The sequence below is a fragment of the Podarcis muralis genome, chromosome 8 (genome assembly GCF_964188315.1).
Source record: "Podarcis muralis chromosome 8, rPodMur119.hap1.1, whole genome shotgun sequence".
Taxonomy (NCBI): domain Eukaryota; kingdom Metazoa; phylum Chordata; class Lepidosauria; order Squamata; family Lacertidae; genus Podarcis; species Podarcis muralis.
Window position 1 is genome coordinate 33137568 of NC_135662.1, and position 10269 is coordinate 33147836.

The window sequence follows — 10269 nt, forward strand, 5'->3', positions numbered from 1 at the left end:
ATGTTGTAGTGTGTTGAAAAAACTAGATGTGCATAACAGAGAGCCCAATTTTTTGCAGTCTTAAACCGAACTTGTCAGAAAAAGAGAATGTACATCCTTTCAAATGCACCATTTTTAAGGCATCCCTTTTGATTGATTAAAAGAAATGTGTTTCACTCAGGATGCAACACACTCTTATATTTCACTCGTAGTGAATAAGTCATGGCATTGTCACCTTTCCATAAGCTGTTATTTCCTGCAGACTCATTTTATAAGACAATTAAAATATTCAGACTAAGCAGTAATATAAAATGGGGAAAACGTATCTGGACTAGTTCATAGAACAGCTGATGCAGGTGGAATTATGAGGAGTTTGGGATACGATGCATAGAGTTCACTGTCTTTCTATTTGCCTCCTAGGAGAGAGATTGTTGTGCTAGGAAATCCCTATACATAAATGCTATTAAAATTACATATAGAACCTAGCAGTAGATGTTTACTGGAATATTTGGTTATTAACTTAACCATTCCCAAATTGCAGTCTTCAGCTTCTTCATTTGCAAACAGATTCAAATACATTTGGGCTCAGGTTCTTTTTATGAGTTTGCAGTAATATAAAATTAGTAATCGCCACAGGGGGGATATGGGACAACTTGGAGCATGTTTACTTTTCAAATAACAAAGTGTGCAAAAAGTATTGAGTTTTGTTCTATGTAGAACTGTAAGGAAAGAGGATCACTGTGTAAACTACTAAAAATCAGTGAATCAGTAAGTTTATGTCACGTTCTGTGGCTGTTGTTACATTGTTGTCTGTTGGTTAGCTCTGAGTTTTTGCTTAGGACTTGAAACAGAGATGTGTTGGGGCACAGCTAAGACCACTTTTGTGCTTTTTCCACACTAGAGTATGTTGATTTTACATTTGTTTTCTGAAAGCAACACTGTAATGAATTCAGCTAATGTTCCTACACAAGGTACCGACATGCACTGGTTTGAAATCAGCACAGACTGTGCTTTCTACAAGAGAGGTTGCATTAACAAAGTGGCAGATGAGAGACAGGGGTAAAGCACCCAAACTCAAATGCACCCCACTGCTGCTTCTCTGCTGAAAAATCACCCCTTCTTGATATCACAGTTTTGTTACATGTGTTTCTGTGCAATGTGTAGCTAGACCATAAGGCAGCTTCTAAATCAGCTAGACAAAAATCATAGCTGTGGATTGACATGATAGCTAAATGGATGCTGTCCAAGCATGCTGTGTCTCTCAATGCCAGGTAGGTGGGACAGAAGATACTGCAACAGCTGTTACCTTCATGCCCTGATTTCAAACTTCCCAGAGGCATCTGGCTAGCTGCAGTTGTTGACTAGATGTACCCAGCAAAGCCTTGTTTTGTCCTTAGACTCTTAAACAGGAGCCAGCCTTGGAGTACTGACAAATATGGCTGGAGAATGAAGTGGATTAACTTGGGCAATTTCCCCCCTTCTGCTGTCATTCAGGGCTTATGCTGGGCTGCTTCATCTTTCCCTTTCTGACCACAACCTAGGTTCCCAAGTAGAGTAGCTTGAGCCCAAGCCCTGGGTGAGCCAAAGGACAGCAAAAAGGCGTTGGGAGGAGGAAAACACAGCCCTAACCAGTCCATTCCTTTCTTTGCCAGAAATCTCCATATTTCTCTTAGACAGACTCCGACTTCCTACTATTAATACAAGAGCTGCAGGAATGGCTAGTAGATAAAATCAGGGTTTGCCCCATTTATGCCATATAGATAGCCTCTTTCTCTGGTCTTGCTCACAAGCTAAACCATGCCTTAGCATGAACATGCAATAAGATGAAGCCTGCTTCACCCCTCCCCAATTGCTTTGCTGCTAAACCCTGCTGAGCCATGCCATAACCTTGCTTAGTGTGTCATCCAAACACAGGCTTGCGATTTAGCTCTAACTACATGCTGTAATAAAGCATGTGGCTAGTCTGGAGAAAGCTAACCCATAAACTTAGGTGTGGATGACACACTAAGCCAAGCCAGGGTTTTGCTTGGTGCAACACAGCAGCAAAATGACCATGGAGAAGCAAAGTTGCCGCAGCTTTCTCTCCAGGAGCACACACGTTTGCACTTAAGTCATGGTTTGCCGCAATGTGGCATGCAAGCCAGGCTCTCATATTATAGCAGCTTAAGATTTAAAAAAAGGATTCAGCTATTTGTTGCATACTCTAAATGAACTGTGCACATCTAAAATAATAGAATCCAAAACATACTTCACTTCCTTTACATTTTAAATGTCAAATATTTTACCATGGGATAACTTGAATGTTTTCTCTCAGAAAGGTTATGGCTATCTTTTCTTATTATTTGTATAAAATATTTCACTGACATCAAAAGTCCTGCTTTTATAGCTTTAGGGTAGTATGGTTTCACAATCACATTTTTACCCCTTGTGAATGATATTTGTGTATTTCCCTTCCCCCACCCCAGTTGTTCATATCTTTGGTTTATTCAGGTGTCTTGCAAACACACTTGTAAGTCCAGATTCAAATTTTCCTTTTATTTAGCTAGTAGAACGAAACGTAAACATTCATCTTTAAGATATTTCATTTGGGAAATTTGTTACAATGTCAACATGAGCAATGCTAGTATAATACGAATCACTGGGAGAAGGTTAGCCAGGAAGTGATTTGAGCAACACAGTGATACATTTTGATTCTTTGCTTTAATAACCTGTTTAATTCACCTGCCAGAAAGTTTTAAACAAGCATGTTTTGGCAGCAAACAATACACTATTAAATGTGTTGTCACCACGTGCTGCATCATTTTGGGATATGTGTTTGGGATATGTGTCTTGTGGACAAAGAAAATATTTTCTCTATCTCCGTAGGTTTCCAGGTTAAGAAACTAGCTTTCTTTCTTTCCTTCTAAGAAAAAGCAGTTTAGATTTGCTTCTTTAATGAGGCTGTTCAGCTATGTATTTTAGTACAGATTTTAAAGGATTGCTGTGCTAAAGAAATATTAATTATGAAACAGGAAGAATTACATACTTAGGAAACCTCTGAAGTCATAACCACACTTAACAGGGAGTAAGCACTATTGAATTTCATAGGACTTACTTCTAAGTAGACATGGTTAGGAATGCAGGAATGGGTTTCAATGACAGCTTATGGATTTCCATATGAACAGTGGGGTCTTTCCAGTCCACCTTTCTACTGCATACCTATCTTAACCTCTGAAAATCTGTTCTTGGAATTCCAGCATGATGCAAAGGAGTGCAATTTGAAATGAAAACTGGCATTGTGCCACTAACGCACCACACCCTTGAGTCACAGCACTTCATGCTTTTGCAGTGCTGTTTGGATTCCTGCTATTACTTTTTTATGTTGGGTAGCCAACATGGGGGCCACCAGAAGTTGCTGGGGTCCAAATCCCAACATCTCCAGCCAGCAAAGCCAATGGTCAGTGATGATGGGAGTTGGAGTCTGAAAACATCTGGACGACACTATGTTGGCTATTAATATGTTGTGTTTTGTGAAGCTCCCCTTCTGTAGGTCTTTAAACACCATATCATATGTAGGTGCACCAAAACAAACTAGGTTGTATGTCTCTGTTGACAAAAACCTCTTTAATCCAGTGTAGAATTTCTGAGTGGAACAGGGAGGGAAGGAAGGTGACATTTGCATATTGATTCCCCCCTCCCATGTAGCCCCATCATGGTCACCATCGGTTCCCTTGGAGGATGTTATGAACAATTTGTCAGGTGATGCACATGACTGCAGTGAGAGGGTGAATCAGCGAAAATAGCTTCCTCCTCATTCTACTGAATTAAAGAATCTTCCATTCGTGGAGGGACACCATTGGATACAACCCAGTAAACTTAGTTTCCTTTGCCAAGTAACCATCAACAGCCCTGATTTAATCTACCCAATGTTTGTTGCATTCTTTCAGAGAAAAAACTATGATGTCTGACCACAAAGCCACTGCCAGCTATCAAATTAGTCTCAGAGAACATTAGTATGGAGCAGGAATACATAATGCAGCTTAGTGTGTCTTTGAAACTGAGGAATATTTTATCACACTTCTTCCCAATATGACCTCATAAGTACATTTCTCACCACACTGTTAAGTCATCCCATTCTTTCCTTGGATATTGGCAGAAAGAGGCTACCTGTGTGGAGGTGCTGATGCTGCAGACTTTGGACCTATGACTTGTCTTGTACTACAGCTTTTACCTTCTGGCCACAGGGGGCACCTGGCTCCAGCTGTAGACTTCTAGCTCAACACCTAGAATTCTTAATAGAGAATTTGGATCTGCATTTGTAGTAAACACTGTGTAGAAAAAAAGAAAGGGCAGCTAAGCACTGTGGTTTTTTGCATTCGCTTTATATGGTCTGTTTCAATATGTCCTGCCTCTGTAAACATCCTAATGTTTTGCTTCTGAATCTTATGAAGTATTTTTAATGTTGAATCGATACATTTTTGCAGCCATTCTCGCATTTTCATCTGCCTGCTTTCCAGTGCAAAATGGGCCAAGCACACCTGTACTCGCGAAATAACATATAGCTTTGCATCCTTACATTGTGTTTTTATTTTTCACAGCATGCCATGCCATTCTGGAGGATCACAAGTCACTCTGACCTTATGGCCCTTCATCATGCCTTGGAACTGGAGTACTTATAGTAGCACTTTGTAACCCCAGAACTTCCCTTGCGCCCATGGACAGTGTGCCTGCAACTTGTGTCATTGCTGGGCTACAGAAATTTGTGATTTCATCATGTTGATGTACAGCTGCAACTGGTCTCAACCTTTGCCCTAGCAGTAAATGGAGGAGCATGTCTCTCGTCTTCAGAAACAGCTGTTGATTCTAGTACTGTGAATCTAATGAAAACAAGCCATGATGAGAATGTTTAACAGTGTGCCCTTATCACATTCACCACATTGAAACGTTCGTACCTGTGAAGAGACTGGGAAATGCTTTGTGGTTTCTAGAATCTTCATTGTGGCGCACATACACCTTCTTAAATACAACAAACTTGATTGCACAACAAAAGACTGAGCTTTTTCTTTTCTTTTTAAGAATCCCATGCATACATTTCTTGAAAAGGTTTACTTTCCCCCACCCCCACCCCTCTCTTTCTCTCTCCCTCTTTTAGTTTCTCAGACCCAGGGTACTCTGTAAATCTTTACTTATTTATGAACAGACTCTGTTTTGGCACCATCACCTAAATGTGGAAATGTATGAGAAATGAAAGGCTGTAATGAGTGTTTGCCTTCTGATAACAAATTGATTTTGAATTTTAGCACATTGCAAAGTAGTTTAAAGTATGTCTAATTTAAGCAAATAGGTACATCACTGAGACAATCGTGTACAGGAAGAATGTTTTGGTGTAAATTTGTAATGAATGGATGACGTTTTACATATTGTTTAGGCAAATACTATTGAAAGGTAGTAATGGCTTTTTGGTGAAATATGAGGCAGTGTATGCACAAACTATTGTGCTGTGCCTTATGAAAGTATTGTGTATAAATATGTAGATAATTGATTTATTTTTTTTAGATCAATTTGTCAAGACCAAAAGCATGGATGTCAAGTGTCAATAAGGAATCACTTTTTATCCTTTCTGTTCTTTCTTCTGGTTTTTTCATTGGCAAATCTACAATATCTAAACATACCTCCCCTACTTGCACCATGCCCACCATGGGCTTCTTGTTTACATTTTGTACTTGCCTATAAGTGCAAAATATATGGGCCTCACATCAGGTTAGAATGGTTTACGTGTTTAAATTGCCAGTTTTCTTGACAAAATACCTATGTTTGATGAAGGCTTGATCTGGCTCTGTTTCAGTGTGTTTTGCCAAAAGAAGCAGCAATTTAAATACACATGTGTACTTTCAACTGATGTCATTTTTTGTTCAGGTATTATACCTGAGTACAAATGGTATAGTCTTGAAGTGATCTCTTTCGTTTAATTGGCTTTACTGCTAAACACTGAATGTGGGGAAGTAAATAATTTATCTCTTGATTCCCCCCCCCCCCAAAAAAAAGGTAGAGGACTAGGTTTTTAAAAAGTATGTCATGTAACATACCTTGACTTATAGAAAAATCGGAACAAAGTGTTCATGCACTGAAAAACTAAAACTGAATGCAACCACTTTATTTTCAAGTGCAAAGGGAGAGGTCTTTCTGAGATCTAGTGAGTATACATACTAAATTAACTATGGCTCATCAGAAACTTATTGCCGTCTCAGTCCCTTTCTTCTCAAAAAAGTAATAATTTTTTTGCTTGAATATTTAAAATGCTTTAAACCTCACACAGATCTGTTGGAAAACGGGCAGAATGTAATGACAGTTCTAGTTTCACAATGAGCAGCTGTCAAGCAAACTGATGTAACACTGTGATAGCCTAGTAAAATATCAGGTGGATGGGGCAAAGCATGGCTGTGAGTGTTGGTTTGCATTAGCTGTTGAAACAGTTCATGCCCCCAGCCTCCCCTACCTTTATTGTGAGAGTACCCCCCCCAAAAAAAATGTGGCTTACAGTAAGTATTGAAATTATTATGCAGCTCAAAAACAAACAAACACTGATTTTGTAAAACCTTCAAACTTTGAGTGTGAGAATTTTGGCACACAATTCTTTTACCTTTAGGCCCACAGTATGAAATTAGAAACTGGCAAATGTCTGGTGCATCCTTAATTTTAACCAGGAACCAGATTTTTCTATTGGTCCATTGCCGGCAATGGGCATAGTAAAAATAGTCATTGCCAATTTTGTTAAGACTGTTTGTAACTAGCTTCTATTACATTTGAACTGTTCCCATCTTCTGTAACATATGAAGATCATGAACAATCTAGTCACTTTCTTTAAATATTATCAATGTGATTCTCTTAACCATGGTTAACATCCTCTTCCCTCCCCAGAGAGAATTCCTCCCTCCTGCTGGTAACTGGGGTAAGGTAATACATTAGCATCAATGTTATTATGGTTAGGGGTAACCAGTTTCCTCAATTGGGTTTACTGGGCTGCAATCCTACACTCTTACCAGGGAGTAAGCCCAATTGAACCCAGTGGGATTTATTTCTGAGTACATGCACAGGATTCTATTAAGATGGAAATGTGAGATTTGCAGATCAGAGGGTTGGGAGAAGGGAGTACCTGATCCTGCAACCTGCCCCTAATCTTGTAAATGTGGTTAAGGGAAGTCCTTTGATACAGCTGCATGTGGTTTATATGGCTCTCCCCCCCCCCTTTTTTTTTTTTGCCTAAACCTTGGTACCTATTTTTCATTGGTGTCTTTGTTAGACTTCAGCAGCAGTTATTTTAGTCCTTTCTTAAAGTTCTTGTTGTTGTTGTTTTGCAACATAAACCAGCTTTTAAGCCAGCTACAAGCAAACATAGTAACTGTGAGGTAAACACCCTATTTTTGTGGAAGATGCATACTGCTGCTACACTTTATAATTATGTTATGGATTGTTTCAAATTGTTTGATTTTAAATATGCCCCCCCCCCAGCCTTCAATAACTTTATGTACCAAGAGCAATCCAATTCAGGGACTACTCACAGTCTGTAAAGTTTAGCACATATACACAAATCTTTTAATGACAGGGGCTGTAATTAGTTTTTCCCCCTTTTTTGCTTTAAGCAAAATAGAGATGAACTTTCCCCCCTTTGTTTCAATTTTTTGTAGTCAACATGCTGACTAAAAAAAAGTTTGTCTGGGCCTTATTGTACAAAAAGTGTGTTGTGTCCACAACTGTGTACAGAAATTTTCCTTCCTTCATTTTGTGTTTAAATTAATAAAATTGATTTGTGACATATTAAAGAGTTTTATCTTGGATGTATTTGATTTCTCCCATCCCTTAATACATATTTGCTCAGACTACTGCTTACAGTTGCCAGAGATTTGCACCTGGATGTAGGAAAGAAAATTCAAGTTCAAACATCCACTTATTTTTGAAGTTAAGCTACACACTATCAGCATAACCTACCTCACGGGTTCTTGTAAGGAAAAATATGCTGCTCTTGAGTTCCCTGGCTGAAATTTAGGTTACAATATTAACAAAGAAAAAATACGTTCTCATAATTTAGTCCCCAAAAGAATTGTGTGCTTCAAAATTATTTTATTTCAACTTCCCTTGGAGTTACAAAGGCCAACCCAAGCATTTGCTGTGAGTCTCTTGGCAGAGTTGCACAATATCCATATAGAAAAGGGCCTGTCGAGGACTAAGCTAGTCTCCTTAGAGTAGGAGATTTGATCAGGGCCTCAGCAAAAGAACTTAAGTGGTGGGTGGCAGGACTCATGAGAGAAGGTGTTCCCTGAGATGATCAGGACCCAAGTCATTTAGGACTTTAAATGAAAAAGACGGCATTTTGAACTGAGCCTGGAAACAGTCGGTGCAGATGCTCAAAGCAGGTAGTAACTTTCTGTAGTGATAGCAGAGTATATAACCCAAATTGTGGGGAGGAGGGTTGGTAGTAGTTCATTTTGAAAGGCCACACACACACACACACACACACACACACACACACACACGGTTTTTTCTCATTTTAAAAAGCTAGCTTCACTTCTGTTTGTTTAAAAAGAATAAAGATCATTGCTGGATCCGTATTGGGAATATACGAAACAAAATGACAATGTAAGCACTGACAGGTTGGTTTGAGAGTTTAGCCAATGTTATACATACCAAGTAATCAGAAACAGAACCCCAGACCACAAATCAGAAAGCAATGCAAATGACTACATACACCAATTCAAAACAAATGCCCACAAGGTTTCAACCACAACAGGAGATAGCATGACATCAGCCCAAGGCAAGACTTCATCAGTGGAACAGGCAGATCATCCTGCTCTCTGTTGTCCAGCGAGTTCTTCTTTGAAGCTGCACCTTCAGTTGACACAACTGGACCTAATTGTGTCAGGTGTTCCCATTCGCTTACCTTCTCCCCCCCCCCCTTTTTTTTATCAGCCTCCTCCCCTTATGCTAGAATTTTCCATTCCCTGTCCTTGCAAAAATTGACGGATGACCTCACAGGACGCTTGCAGGGGGTTTTTTCGCTGATGCCTATACAGTGAGATATACCCACACAAAACGTATCTGTGCTTACACACAGTGTCTGGGTGTAAGAAGTTCCCTTAAGATCCAAAGGCATGATCTTTAACCTATTTTTCTAATGCCCTTCACCACTGAGCTTGAATATCTCCTCATTGTTTTCTTGAGCATTCTCTTGTATACACAGTACTACCTCTTTGTTACCTTCCAAATCCTGCCAGCTCTGCATGGCTCTGGTCCCAACTCTTTAGCATCCAGTCCAGGCATGATCTGCATATTCCAACCATCTGTATATTTTTGTTAGCTGCAAGCGTTAAGTATAAATGTCACACTGATTCAGAGCAAATACTTTGCTCATGTCAGGGCAGTTTGACCAGGATAGAGGTATGTGTATATAGAACAGGAAATTAAAAGTGATGTGATTTGGCTCAGGTGTCTCAAAATGAGATAAATAGTTTATTTTAGCCCATAAAATATTTTCAGTACACAGCACCATGAAATTCAAAGAAGCAAATACGGCATTCTTATAAGAAGCATGCATACATCAAATTAATCGGTTATTCATACAACCAGGGATTGGCCATTTATGAAAGTTTTTGGAAATTGAACAGGAGACAGATATGCTTATATCCTCCATCTCTTCTGGTTTTGGTGTAATAGGTAATGGTTGTGACCAAAATAGTAAAGGGTAATAAATTGCCATGTAGGATTCTCATAGTCTAAGGCTACCACATGGACCTGTTCTTGAAGTAGTCCTCCCATATATGCTACAGTGGCTCTATGGGATAGGCCTCCTAACAACAGATGGAGTGGGAGCCTTTCTAGTAGGGCTGAATTTCAACCAGTCCAATAAGTCATATGGTTTTTCTGCATAGCAACTTGTGACAGAGGCCTTGCTGCTGAGTGATGTAAAGAACAGGAAAATGGAAGAAATACCTCCATGAGGTCAAATATAAAATATGTAGGGGACAGTAAAGAGTGTGTGGCTTTGAGATTTTGAGGAGGGGATTTTTTGAGGAGGGGATTTTTTGAGGAGGGGATTTTTAAAAATCTGGCAACCCAGCCAGATGGGAGGGGTATAAATAATAAAATTATTATTACTATTATTACTAAATTGTTTGAAGTTTTCAGCGTGAGGCCTGTGCCCCAGTAACTCCAGTGGATCAACCCGCACTGGTACCAACCTCCTGGAATTGAGGACAAACTTCACTGTCATTGATCTGGTCTTCACAATGTATCGGGTTGGGAAGCATCCAGTTTTGG

At 39.4% G+C, this 10269-nt stretch overlaps 1 protein-coding gene across 26 annotated transcripts in view; it reads left to right on the forward strand.

The window, feature by feature from the left end:
• EYA1 (EYA transcriptional coactivator and phosphatase 1) overlaps positions 1-7778 on the forward strand; it is an 84649-nt gene extending 76871 nt beyond the window's left edge. For all 26 annotated transcript variants that reach the window (XM_028736722.2, XM_028736712.2, XM_077932914.1 and 23 more), the window contains one exon: positions 4557-7778. In XM_028736722.2, coding sequence (XP_028592555.2) covers positions 4557-4637 — 81 coding nt within the window. In that variant the 3' untranslated portion in view covers positions 4638-7778. The remainder of the gene's footprint in view (positions 1-4556) is intronic.
• Positions 7779-10269: the final 2491 nt, after the last annotated feature.